Genomic DNA, 14557 nt, shown 5'->3' on the forward strand with positions numbered 1-14557 from the left:
TAACAGCCCGATATTGATGTTTTTTTATATTATTTGTTGTACCTATTCGTTTTTTTCCATTATTTCGATACTTTGCCGACGATCGTCATCAGGGAATTATTGCTATTTTAATTAGTACCGCAAGACAGTTTGAGGTGTTCTCTTCGGATTGACTAACAAAACTCAATTACAACAGTTTTAGTATTAACTTCATTGAGAAAATGTCAAAGTGCCTCAAGAAAAAAACAAAAAAAAAAAACCTATAATACCTTGATGATGATCTTTGGCAATGTTTTGAAAAATAAAAAGGCACCAATAATTAAAAAAAAAAAACATCAACATTACAGGCCCCCAAGTCAGACTAAACGCAACAAAAAAGAATAACAGGTCAGTTATCCCCCAGAGGTTGTTCTAAATTTCTGAAAAAATGTCGTAGAGACATCAAACCTCTGTAAACCATTACGAATTACCTTATGTTGCTGTAAAACAAACTCACCAAGCATGATGAAGCCAAGTAGGCATACACCTTAGAGTTTCGACATGTCAACATGCAATATTCCATTGCTAATTTCTATCAAATTCTCTTCCTTTTCGAAAAACCCAAATTTCAAAACTAATTTTGTCCAAAAAGAACCTCCAACCCACCCTAACATACCTTTCACCAAAAAAAAAACATGCAGACAATATCCAGCAACAATAAGCAACATGAAATAGAGGTCAATATATTGAGTGAAGGCCACTTTAAATGGAATACCACACACACCCCGAGAAGAGCATAACAAAAAACAAATTGCAAATTATTTAATACACCACATATACATTCATAAACATCAAAATTCAAAATCAAAAATTCTAAACCAAACAAAAAAAAACCTTTACAAATTTCCTGATTGAATACAAACCAGACAAAAGCCAAGAATTATAACACATCATACACATATGAGCTAAACAGACGCTTGCTCACACGCATAACTATTAGTTGGCGTATACAACAGAGCGTCGTATCAGGCAGCACGCACTTTGAATTTATGAGTTCGTCTCAGTTGTATGACCGACCAAGAACTCGTAAGGACCAACAGGGCATACATTTGCCAGCTAAGCCCTAAAACATGTTTTGTTTGTTTAAAAACAGAGAGCGCAATTGTCGGCTGGCAGTTCCCGGAGGAGGACACACATTTTAGTAGTGAATGTTATGCTAAATTTCAGATAACCTTGAACTTCACAAAACAACATTAACACCACGCACCAAACATATGTTGCTCACCATAATGATGGGTGTGTATGAGAGATTTTTGTTCTCAGATTTTTAAGCAGACTGAGTAATAGGCTTCCCAATAATCTAAAAGTAGGGTGGTTGCTTCTGTTTTTTTGTTTGTTTTTGAATCACTCACACATGCCCAGCACACTTGTAGTAATCAATTTAATCTGTGCAGTACTGTGCAAATCATTGTCGAGCATACTATTGAAGGGGGGTTCTACAAGACAAAAAGAATGTAGCCTGCTGAATATCGTGATTAAAACCAAGAAAAAATAACACACAGACGGCTATGCGAAAAGATCAACATAAACCAAGAGAATAACTACTCTCCATACTCGTTGGAAAGAGTGAAAGAGATGGAGTATAATGGTGATTTAACCTAAATCAAGGACGTCATTGAGACATTACTCATACACAGAATGCTGGTGTATGGAAAGACATGTCTGTTTTTATATATACCAACAACAAGAGCCATACTTCAATGCACATTGTTGATGATGAATAAAACAAAGTAGTCCTACCAATTCAACCATATATAAGGGAATAGGGCAAACTACTTTTTCAAGGTTGGTCACAGAGTTTCTTGGCTGCTGCTGCCGCCATGCATATACATGATCATCATCATGAATATGATCATAATCATCCTGTTGCTTGGTCTGGCATCCACAATCATGTAGGGGCAGTAGTTAAAAATACTCCACATATAAAAGTTTAAGTCTTGCTGAAGACAACAATGATTTAGTTTTTATTGTTGTTGCCACAAGATCCCTTTTCCTTGCCCAAGACCAAGAGGCATTCAACCTTCTGCTTGTGCGAAGACCTTAGCAAGGCAATGAACTTGAGCTCCCAGTTCAATGTCAAATTAAAGAGAAACAAAAGGTTTATTTTTTTAATAACATTTTCTTTTGGCTTATTGTAGAGTTATTTTTTAAGGCACGCTCCCGCCAAAGTTGAAAAGGAAGCTAAACGTAAAAGATATACTTGGAGGCATCTTTTCTAAGGTCAATGAGCGGCCTTCAATACAAAATATAATCAATGTTGCTTGCATATAGGGATGAAAGGAGACTTTTACTCAGGGCAGAATGAAGATTGTTGGGTGAAAGAAGGATTTGAAGATTCGTTTGTGCTACGTTACCAAAGGGGAGCATTTGTGTAATAAGCAACCTCTCTTTTGGCTGAATTAGGGGAGCATTTGTGTAGTAAGCAACCTCTCTTTTGGCTGAATTACAATAGAAAGCCGCATAGTGGCTTCCCCTGTTTAGAAAATGGTCATGATTGGGTTCTTCCACGTATATTAAGGTTAAGTTACACAAGCAAAGCTCATCGCTGGAGCCTCCCTGGAAGAATAATAACTTACCTTACTAGGTTCCAGAGATTAATAACCTGACCAGTTCAGTGTTACACGAATGAAGAATTTTCGTTCGCTTGGTATATCAAGATAACAACACAAAAAAAACCTTTGTTTTTATCAACTTCTCTTCTCCTAAATTTTGCACAATTTTTCACTTTCAATGCTGCTAAAAGTTCTTCTATATCAAGCCTTGATTTAATTCTCATACTTAAGCAATCACTTTAAAATTCTCAACACTTACCTTGCAACCTTCACAGGAGTGAACCCCATAATGAAAGCCGGAAGCCTTATCACCGCAGACACGGCATAGCACAGTGGTACCATCAAATTCTAAAAGTAGAAAGAAATAAAAAAAAAAAAAAACTTAATTTATAATCTACTCAATTTGTAATAACAATAATCAAAAATAATGTAAGTCTTAAAACTTTTACTTTCGTTACTTTCGTTTTCCGGCCACAAACGACACGCACAACGAAGAAAGTATAAAAACAAAAACCTCAAGAACCAGGCTACAGCAAAGCTCAAAAACATTTCCAACGCAATGGTGGATTACATAACTTTCTCCACACCTCTATCACAGCTCACAACTCATTCATTCATAAAAAAATAAATAATCGAAAAACTTGTTTTTACATTTCTTCGTTGCCTTGAATAGCAAGCCCACGATCACCAGACGAAGAAAGTTCAAAAGAGAATTTCTAAATGAATTACCAGAAACCAAAACAAAACATCAGAACAGAGAAAAGAATATCAGTCATCAAGAACTGGTTGCGCTTGCTTCTTGATATACAACCTCATCAGTAAATTGTTGCCTCATAGCAGCGACCTCCAAGTTTTTATAAGGCCAAGCAATGAAAGAAAGTCTTTCTCTTGCTTTCGTTCGTGTTAGAAACGCCAAATGTTTACGTGTGTATTTGAGATCTAGTCATGGAGGCCAACAATACCAATACTACTACCAACACTACTTACTTAAGTGCTGTTGATGTGATGTGGATGTTATTGTTCTTCTTGCTGATAGAACACTCAAAGAGAAAGAAAGTTGTAGAACTTGTTTGTGTATGGGTGAACTTGAAAACATTTCTTCTTATATAATTATGTTAATGTCATCGCGCCATCACAGCGTTATGTAGGTTTATGTGTTCTTATTTATTTAATTATTTATTTATTTTTTTTTTTTTTCATAAATAATGTATGGGCTTCATATAATCAGAATATGGGAAGAGGTTAGAGGTTTGTTTTTGTTTTGGGAGGTGGCTTTTTAGAACGAAAAAACTTAGAATAACATAAACTAAATTTTGAGAGGTTTTTATGGAAATTCACGAGGTTATAAACCAATTTAGACTATCTCGTTAGGCAAGGTGACATCATACCCATTTAGTTTAGACTTTTTGAAAGTATGCAAAGAATTTTTTAAACGTAAGAAGTAACCTGTATAAAAAAAGGGACCTTTTGTCGAAATTTTATGAAAAATATTATGCTGGCGTCTTTTGTACGGTAAATCATACTGAAATTTGATGTAGAATATTTCTTTCAGTGATAACATGTTCTTTTAATACAATTTTTTAGCCAACATTAATATAATATCATTGAACCTTCTGCATTCCCCCTTTTAAAGGAGTTTTTGAGCCCTTTATTGGAAAAATGAACCAAAACTCCCTTTTAAAGAGTCTTTGGAGGGTTGATATGTTTTAAAAATATATCCCACTCCTAAAATGAGTAAAACGAGTGATTTTAAGCCGAATATTTACAAAAATTTGTGGGGAATTTGTCCTTACCAATAAATTTCTAAAAAAACGCCGATACATTAATCTCTTCCTACATGAGCCATTCATTCGTTTTGGAATTATTGAAAAACAAATATTTCTTCTAACAGCGTAATGATAAAATGTACACTGATGGAAACTCGTGAAACAAAGCTCTATCAGCTGGTCTTTAAGTGTTTCCTATTTTCTACAGCTCTATCTATTGTTAGCAGATGGTATTTTACTGTTTCCCTTTTCTCTGTGCAAATGCAAATTTGCTCATGAACATTCGATTAAGACAAGGGGCCTCCGTCCCGCTGTGCGACACCTCTTTGGGGAGAAGTTTTTTCATGGCTGCCATACCATTTTGTTCAAATGGCATAATTCCTCACAAATGTCGCCAGCATTAGGAGGGGAAACCCACCGCTGAAAATTGTTTTGTAATATTCTCCCCAGGAGTTCAGCGTCGTATGCGGACATGGTAAACTCTGCGCTACGGTGGCTTCAACAGCGCCCTCTATTAGCAATACCTACAGCATACGTAAGGATAATACAACAGGTTCAGAGAACATGCCGGGCCATAGCGAAGTAAGGGGGAATGAAAACGCAGACGATTTGGTAGTGAAGGCCAGAGGACCGCCGTCAATAAACTTGGTCAAACCGAAGCCTTTCGGGTCGACACAATCCGAGCTAAGGGGGTGTGCGTATTTAACACGGTGGAACAGCGAAACGTTCGGTAGGACAACGAAAATCCTGTGGGGGGAATCCAGATCGTGAGAAGGCGAGGCTACTACAGAATAACGTGCTCAATTATGCAAAATCAATGCGGCAAGTGATAACATGTGGGGAAGATGATGAGACGTTGGAGCATTTCCTATGCCATTGCCCGACTTTCGCGGCAAACAGACATCTGCATCTTAGGTGGGAACATAATACCAGACAACTTAGAGGCGTGGTATGGAAATCAATTAGGAATTTTGTGAGTAGCACGGAATAACTAACTTAGATTTTTTTTTTGTAATTACTTTTTAGTATTTAGAGCGCAAAACAAGCCGATAACAGGATTAGGTGTATGTCCATAGTGGCATGGGGCTGATTAATATTCGCACCCTCTTTTCAACTAAACCTAACCTATCCTATGGGGGAAAGTAATACTGAAAAAAAAGTTTTTTGGCCTCTAAATCTATTATCGAAAAAAAAAATATTCACAAAAAAATTTCGCGAAAGTCGAAAAACTTAGCTTTTTTCGGCAGAGCTGCTTGCTTCGAAGAAATATAAAATACAATAATTACCAACACCTATAAGCTTGACATTTGCAGTAAAATTTTGCTTGACATTTGCAGTAAAATTTTGAGAGCACAAGAATTTTTATTATTTCAATCCTCTTTGATGGTATTCATATTTTTTTTTAAATTTTATTTCTTTAGTTTAAACTATTTTATGTAATTTTTTTTTTGTTTTAATTTAATAGATTTTTTTTTAGTTTAGTTGTTTTTTCTCCAAAGTGGAGTCGAGCTTTTTTTATTTTTTTTTATTTTTTTTTTTCTTTAATTTAATTTTTTTGGTTTTTTTTCGTTTTATTTTTTTTAAATTTTAGTTTCTTAATCTAATCCCCCAGCAACAATTCCCCCATAATATTTTACAAATACCATAGCTTAAGAAAAAAAGTTAATGATTTGTATTACAAACTAGCAGATGCTCATCACAGTTTGTTATGCCTTCCCCCTAACTGAAGATAGTTGTGGTGTAAGTCATTGTGCAAAATACCAGATACAAGATATTACAAGTTCAATGACGGCTGTGTGGTTGGTTGTACTTGATGATGTTGCCATGTGTTGTGAACTCTCTCAATTGTTGCTTATGTGTGTGCCTTCTGCTCGTCATCAACAGTTCATTGACTTTTTACATTTTGAAATCTGTTTTTATGTTGAGATCATTGCACTTTTTTGCATTTTCTGTTTATAATCACCTCGTCGTACACGAGACAACGACACGCACAAACACAAACACAACCAAAACAAAACAATCAAAATGATCGGTCTTGAGGAGTTGCTTGCTACTCACTGCATTTGCGATGAAACAGAGCGTAGCATAGAGCCTAACAACCGCAACAACAAACATAGGCAAAGCTTTCAAACCCCTAGTTGCGGTTTGACTCAGTTTTCTATATGCTCCCCAAATAAACTGCTGCTGGCTGCATGAGTGTCTCGTTATCCTCAAGATCATTTTATTCATTATTGCATTGTTGCGTGTGCCTGGGAGTGTCTGTCTGTCTTTATTTACGGTGAGTGTGATTTAGTTTATGGGGGCTATACAATCGTGTATGCATGTTGCCTGGTTTTCTTTTTTTGCAGTAATGCTGTCGGTCAAACTGTTGCTGTTGCTGCTGGCAAAACATTCGACATTCGTTTAAATATTCAGTGTCAATGTGAACACAACAAAGCAGCACGTCATTTTGTTTGTTGTTTTGCCATTTTTATTGTGGTGGGTTACGTTGTTGGCTCCCCTCTCACCGGATGTGGTGTGATAATGATGGTACTCTGTGCACTGTACAGGCAATTGTGTGTGGCCGCCGGCAGCAGTCTTTTTGCTGCACTCGCGTTCATTGCACTTTGCTTTGCGTTTACTGGCGTTTGTTTAGTTGGGGTTTTTACAAATTGTGCTTTTTTCGCATTCATTCAATAAAAACTTATAGTTTTTTCTTGTTCAAGCATATTTGTTTGAAATAATGTGTTGTTGTTTTAGCTGCCGCCGTGAAAAGTGAAATTTTCATTTGGCGAAAAATCACCAACGCCTCTTATTGCGTTGGCTTTGATTTTTTTGTGAGGTGTGTGTTGTAATGTGCAGTCAGTATGTGGTGTTTAAAAGTGAAATTTATTGATTGTATGCCAAAGAAATTGCCGTTATTTAATGCGTGCATTAATGAAATGAAAAGTTTATGTGAAACCCTTTTTGGCAACGTTAAATTCAACAAAATGTCTTTAAACATAAAGGAAAGTAAAATGAAGAAGATTATGTTGTGAAATTCATTTGGCAGCAACTCTCGAGATTTTAACTCAGGTAAAAACAGAGAGGGTCTCTTCCTCTCCTCCATAGTAATTATGTTGTCAAATTAAGCAAAAATAGAAAAAAGTGGAGTGCAATGAAATTTGTATGAAACTGACATCTATCCCGAACTTCTTTGCCCTGGATAGATGTCATTTTCATACAAATTTCATTACAAACAGCTGTTAATATAATGGAAAAAAATCCATACAATGTACTTTTACAGTGCCGAGAGAACATGTCAAAGTAAAATGAGTAAAACAGTTAAGTAAAGAGAACTTTTTTATGGGAACAGTTCAATAGAATAAATTTTCTAAGTGAACAGATAGATAAAGTGAAGATAGATGAATTTTTCTTTGCTTTCAGATTACATAAATCATTTTTTTAGTGGGAACAGTTACATTTAATGAATAGATCACTATATAATAAATATTTAGTTTTCAATAGATTACCTAAATGAATTACTTAATGGGAACAACTAAATACTACTAAATTTCCCATGAACATTCCATGAAGGAACAGGGAATACTTCACGCATATCAATGAGTGCAGTCCGATTAAAGTTTAAGCTCAATGATAAGGGGCCTCATTTTTTAATGCTGAGTAGAGAAGTTTTAACATGGCAGGATACCTCACAAATGTAGCCAGCATTAGTAAGAGGGTAACCACCGCTGAAAGTTTTTCTAATGTTTACGCTAGGATTTAAAATCAGGCGTTCGGCGTCATAGGCGGACATGCTAACCTCTGCGCCAAGGTGGCTTCCTTAATGGGAACAGTTATATGAAATTAACTTTTTTATAGTAACTGCTCTTTAGGATTAATTTCCGCAAGGAAAATTTCACAGTTTGTTTTATTGAACTTTTTCTAATATAAAATGTACAATATTTAACGGTTTCAAGAATAGCTCAATAAAATTACATTTTCAATCGAATCGGTTCAAAATAAATAAATTTATTATGGGATTTCATTCTTATAATCATAAATTACATGGGAACACTTCAATAAAATTACTGTTCCATTAGCCATATTTGCTAGTTCATATTTGATTACAAAACTCTCAAAAAAAGTAATTTTTTGACGGGACTAGTTTTTATACAAATTTGTCTAAAACATAACAGTAACTACAATTTTGACTGGAAAAAGTTTTAAAAACTTTTTTTTACCACAATGGATTCTTTTCGCGATTTTTAATAAAAAAATTCTCTGAAGGTGTTTTTGCCTGAGAAGAGTTTACCTTAATAAACAAAAGTTATCTTTTCCAAGGCATTAGAATTTAGTTAACTTTTGTGTGGGAACAGTTTTCTGGAATGATATTTTTAATGAGAACAGTTTAGCAAAGTGCATGTTTTCATAAGAATATTGGATTATTGGGGTTTTATACGTGAAATGGAATAAAAAATTGTACTGTACACGAGAACAGTTCTCTAAAGGTAAATTTTTCGATTCGACCAGTTTGCTTCAAATGTCGTTTTTATGATAAAAGTTAATTCAAATTACTTTTCTTAGGCAACACTACAGTAAAGCTAAAATTTGAATGTGAACAATTTTATATAGTCATTTTTTTTTTAATGGGAACAGTTCATTAAATTAGATTTTTTCATAAAAACAATTAACATATTCAATAAAATATAAATCGGTGTGTAAGAACAGTTCTTAAAGGTAAATTTTGCCTGGGAACAGTTAACCACAAATGTCTCATTTCATACTGAAAGTTAACTTAAGTTGTATTTTCTAAGGCAACTCTGGAAGAGAGTTCATATTTAAGTGGAATCGTTTTTTTTTTAGTAGGAACAGTGCAGCAAAGTGGATTTTGCAATAGGAAAAGTTTAAAGGATTTAGATTATTTCTGAAAACTTTTTGAAAACATAATTATCTACGTGAGAAAAGTTCTCTAGAGGCAACTTTTGCTTGGGAACAGTTTATTTAAAATGTCTTTTCTAGGTTGCAACGGCAATGTTAAAATATAATAAATTTGAAATTTAATGCAACATGTAATAAAATATCATTTTGTGTTTCAGAACAGTTCTGTTAAAGTAATTTTACTCTGGGAACAGTTTACTTCAAATGTCATTTTCTTGGCCAAAGTTATAATTTTAAAGCAGCACTAGAATGAAGTTGACATTGGAATGTGAAAAGTTTTATGGAGTTTTTGTTTTAATAGGAACATTTAACTACATAAATTTTCCATGAGAATAGTTCATGTAAGTACGATTTTTAATGTTAAATGTAATTGAATATAATTCTGTGTCTAGGCACAATTCTTTAAAGGTAACATTTGCCTGGGAACAGTTTACTACTTCAATTGTTATTTTCATGATGACAATTTATTTAGGAAGTCTTTCCTGATTTAACACTACAATAGAACTGAAATTTGAATGGGAACAGTTTTCTGTGGATCTTGTGGATTCTTTTTCCCACATGAGCACAAAAGTACAAGAGTAGGATTTTACAAAAATATAAATTGGTGTCCATGAACAGTTCTTAAGCCTAATTTTGCCTGGGAACAGCTTACTTAAAATATCGTTTTCATGGAAAAATAATATTTAAGTCATCTTTTCTAATGCAAAACTAGAAGATAATTTGAAAGCAACAGTGAATTGAAGTGGATATATACATGAGAACAGAAAAATATAAATCGGTGTCTAAGAACAGCTCTTAAGCTTAATTTTGCCTGGGAACAGTTTACTTCAAATGTCGTTTTCATGATAAAAGCTTATTTAAGTCATCTTTTCAATTGCAAAACTAGAAGAGAATTTGAGTGGCAACATAATTGATATTTGATTGGAAACAGTTCTCTGAAGTGAAGATTTTTAATGTAACAATTTACTGAATATATCCCGTTCAATATATTCCTGGAAGAGATGATGACTTTCAAATTTTTTTTTCATGACAACAATTAACTTAAGCTATACATTTAAGACACTAACACTAGTAAAGATTTGAAATACGAGAGGGAACATATTTTGGATTAATTTTTTAATGGGAAAAGTTTTCCTTCCTAGGACAATAGTAAATTTGAGTGGATATAGGCATGCAAACAGTTTCCTATATCAAATATTTCGGATGAACAGCTCTCCACAGTGTTTTTTTCATGGGAACAGTTAGTTAGATCTACTAAAAACATAATTCAGTGAATGAGAATAGTTCTCTAAAGGTAACTTTTGGCTGGGAACAGTTAACTTTCAATATTGTTTTCATGAAACAAATTAACTTACGTGATTTCTTCTAAGGCAATATTAGCATTGAAATTTGAGTGGGAAGAATTGTTGAGAGTGATATTTTTTTTTAATAGGAATAGATATCTTTTTCAGAACAACTGTAAATTGTAGTGAGTATATGCATTAGAACACTTCTTTTAACTTCACTAGAGTAAAATTAAATTAATTTTGTATGGAAACCGTTCATTAAAGTAGAATGAGAACGTTCACTGTGGAGGAATGTTTTTTGGGAACAGTTAGCAATTCGTTTAGGTATCAATTGACATACCTTTATCCCTATGCACCTTTTATATAATAGTCAATTTATTTTCATTTTATCTAAATAATTACCCTGACATGTGTAGTGTTTTTCATCACCCTCCCAAAAAATGTGTACTTTTGTTTTTACTTGCTTTGCAATTGCGAGATAATTTTCATCCAAAACCATAACAAAAACAAAAGTATTAAAAAAAAAACACAAAACTAATATTCTCTCCCAGATTAGATATTTTTCATACATACATATGACCTTGTAGGTTTCATTCACTTTTCCCAATGCCGCAAACAGGCAAAAAGTAGCTGACGCGCTACGCATTATGGTTATCACGATGCGAATGACTAAACGCACAGACACAAAAAAAATTGCTAGCAGCTAATGTTCAATACGAAATTTGTTTTGGCAATTTTCACACAGCAGTTCAGTATTTGCTTACTCTTTGAGAGAGGGAGAGGGAGGGTAGAAGTGCGCTGGAGTGGAGTATTGGGATGAGGTAAGCTAAACTGAGGTGTTGGTCACCATAGCCCATGATTTTGCCATAAACAATATTTAGTTGTTATTACCCGATTATTATAAAATAAAGATTTTGACATTGAAAACAAACACCATTTTAGTTTCACTAGGAAATAATTTTGTTAAAACAATTTTTGCCGCTTAAAACAATAAGAATTTGAAAAGCAAAAGAAAAACGCACAAAAACAGGCCTTTAACAATTATATGGTGGCAACGTGCAAATGCGGAAATTATTTCGGCATGTAAATTTGTTTGCCCGCTTTTTGGAGTTTGCCTGCTGACAGGTTTTTGATGCCAGCATTTTTGGCGGTTAAATCACTATCGGTTTCGCTACTCAATTTTTTCGGTTTCTCCTGCTGCTGTTTCTTGACAATTCAAACAAATTGATTGAATTGTATAAAAATTAATTAACATAAAAGTTCAAAAACCTAAAGGAAGGTCATTGTTTAATACCCATATAAGCGAAATTAAATGTGAACACGCACACACACTCCCAGATAATTAACATGGTGTGTATTGATTTAATTAATATTTCGATTTCGATATCGACTACCACTTAAGATGTTGTTTAACAGCTGTTTTTTTTTTTGTTGTTAATTTTTTATTTCGATTTGATAAGGGTGAATAAACTTTGATTGTTAAATTTCCGAAATAAAAACCAGCCCCCTCTATGAAGCGGTGCAACAACACCATCATCATCATCATCGAGACCCAATCATTGCCATAAAAGGTGAATGATTTTTGGTTTATGGGGATTTGTCTTAAAGGTTAAAGACCTTTAGCCATTTCCGAAAAAAAAAACCAACACAATATTATTTATTTTCGAAATATTATGCAATTTGTGTTTTTTGAGTTTTGCCAGGCTAATGGTAAAGTGCAACGCACTGTTGGCCTACCCCTCCCAAAAAAAGGTGAATGAATTTTGGCGTTTTACTGATATTTGCGAATGAGTGAGTAACTCATTTTCGGCAAATAAACGATAACAAGAGAATTTATAAAAAAATTGAAAGGTCAATTACTTTGTGGAAGAAAAGCCGTCGTAATTTTCTAAAGCAAGTTCATTGCTAGAAATACATTCAACTTGAATAGCATAAACCCTTTGAATAGCAATAAAATCAGCAAATTTTAAAAACTAAAATTACCAAAAAAAAAAAAACCAAAAACGTTGCACCTTATACTTTGAAGGTTTTCTATATAACTTTCCAAGAAAAAAAAAAATTTTATAGATGTAAAGAAATTTGGGATAAAAAAAAATGACAAATAAAAATGAAATTAAATCTATTTTTCTGAATAAAATTTACTTATTAAAATATAAAAAAGAACATTTGTAAAATTTAGAAAGAATATAAGATATATTACAATATGTTTATTTTTTTTATAATTTTTAAGTATTTCTTAATTTTTTTTTTGGTTTTATAAATACAAATAAGTTTTTTTTTTTCTTTTAAATAGAAAAAAATCATGTATAGTACGGAAGAAATGTAATTGCCGCAGAAAAATGACTGCCATTACACAAAAATACATGCATTGGGATAAAGTATAGCTTATAGACAGGGTTGTCGAGCGTGGTTAATGTGGTAATTGTATCATAGGTGCGTTTTGGCAATTAATACGATTCAAATAGAAAATACCAACGCACGGTCCTTGAAGCTGTTACACCTAATATGGTTGAAAAGTCTTCTAACCTACGACGAAACGCGTCCCATAGTGGTTGGTGTGTGTTGCTATATTTGGCTTTCATTTTCCATTTGTAAGCTCCGATCATTGAGCTCGTCTCGAAAGAGAAACAAACAAAAATTGTAAAATTTTATGATATTCGCCCTAACAGGCAAAAAACTTGAAAAAAGAAAACATTTTTTTTTATTATAAAAAATAATTTTTGTTTTACAAAGTAACGATTATGGTGGAATATTTGTTTTTGAATAACTTTGTTTTTAATCTTTTTTATAGAAATAAATTTTTGTTGTACCTGGTTAACCAAAAACAAAAATTATTTCTCACAAAAAATATATATATATTAAATATTGGTGAAATATTTTTATATTTAATTTTTAAATCATGTTTTTTTAGTTTTTTAATGAAAAATAAGACAAAAATTATTTTTAAAAATTTTAACGAATTTTGCCTCAATTTTGTATAGATTTAAGTATAAGTTATTTTTGTAAGAAAATGTTTTTAATTTAAAAATTGGGTTATAAAAATCTTGCTTTTAATTTATTAAATTTTTTTTATTTTAAAATATATTTTTAGGCAAAGTGTGTACGTAAATAATGTAAGACCCAGAAAACGTTTAAATTAACGTAAACTTTTAAAACATATTTTTCGTTTATTTTTTTTTTCTTCACTTTTTTTTCCTTTTATATTCAAAAATTTTTTTGTTGAAAATTTTATAAATATTTATTATCGTATAAAGTTTTTTTTTCTTTTCTTTTGAATGTTATTTTGAGTTTTTTTTTAATCTAAAGTGTTCTTTTTTAAAATAAGAGTTTTGTTTTTCGAATAAAAAGTTAGTTTATTAAATAAAAATTATATTTAAGATTAAAAATTATATATGTGATTTATTAAAAGAAAGAAAAAAATTATAATTTAATGGTCCCAAAAAATCCTATAATAAAATTTATATTTTTTAACTGTTAAAAATTGCTTCAAATTCTGTTCCTCCAAAATATGTATATAAAAATATTATACCTTATACTTCGTATGCTTTGTTTTAATTGTGGAGTAAAATTCTTCAAATTCTTGTTTGGTTCACATGCAATAGTAAAAAAATTTATTTTTCTGTAGTTTTTCCTTATTTTTTTTTTAATTCGGTCCCATTAACTAACTGAAACTAAAACAATACCACAAAAAATTTCAATTCAATAAATTTAAAAATAAAACTAAGTGTTTTTTTAGATCTTTTGACGTCATTTTTTGGTTTCTTATTGTGGACGCTATCACACGCGCAACATATGTACCCACTCACCTAAAATTGAACCTCATATATCACAAATTTCTATGTTTGTTTATTTTTTCAAGTGCAAAAAATACTTTCAAGTTCACTTTAAATAATTTAAAAAAAAAAACAAATTAAATACAAAAAAAAAAAAAAATTTTTGGAACATAGGCTTTCATTTGATTGTTGGCCCTCATATCAATATTTGTCTAGCCTTTATATCACTTTCTTTCTTATCAAACCCAGAAGTTTACTTAAGC

General features: G+C 32.2%; 1 protein-coding gene across 6 annotated transcripts in view; it reads right to left on the reverse strand.

Moving 5' to 3' along the window:
- LOC106090298 (ecdysone-induced protein 75B, isoforms C/D) overlaps window positions 1–14557 on the reverse strand; it is a 456620-nt gene that overhangs the window by 98999 nt on the left and 343064 nt on the right. For all 6 annotated transcript variants that reach the window (XM_059361197.1, XM_059361198.1, XM_059361199.1 and 3 more), the window contains one exon: window positions 2830–2918. In XM_059361197.1, coding sequence (XP_059217180.1) covers window positions 2830–2918 — 89 coding nt within the window. The remainder of the gene's footprint in view (window positions 1–2829; window positions 2919–14557) is intronic.

This window comes from Stomoxys calcitrans, chromosome 1 (genome assembly GCF_963082655.1).
Source record: "Stomoxys calcitrans chromosome 1, idStoCalc2.1, whole genome shotgun sequence".
NCBI classification, from domain to species: Eukaryota; Metazoa; Arthropoda; class Insecta; order Diptera; family Muscidae; genus Stomoxys; species Stomoxys calcitrans.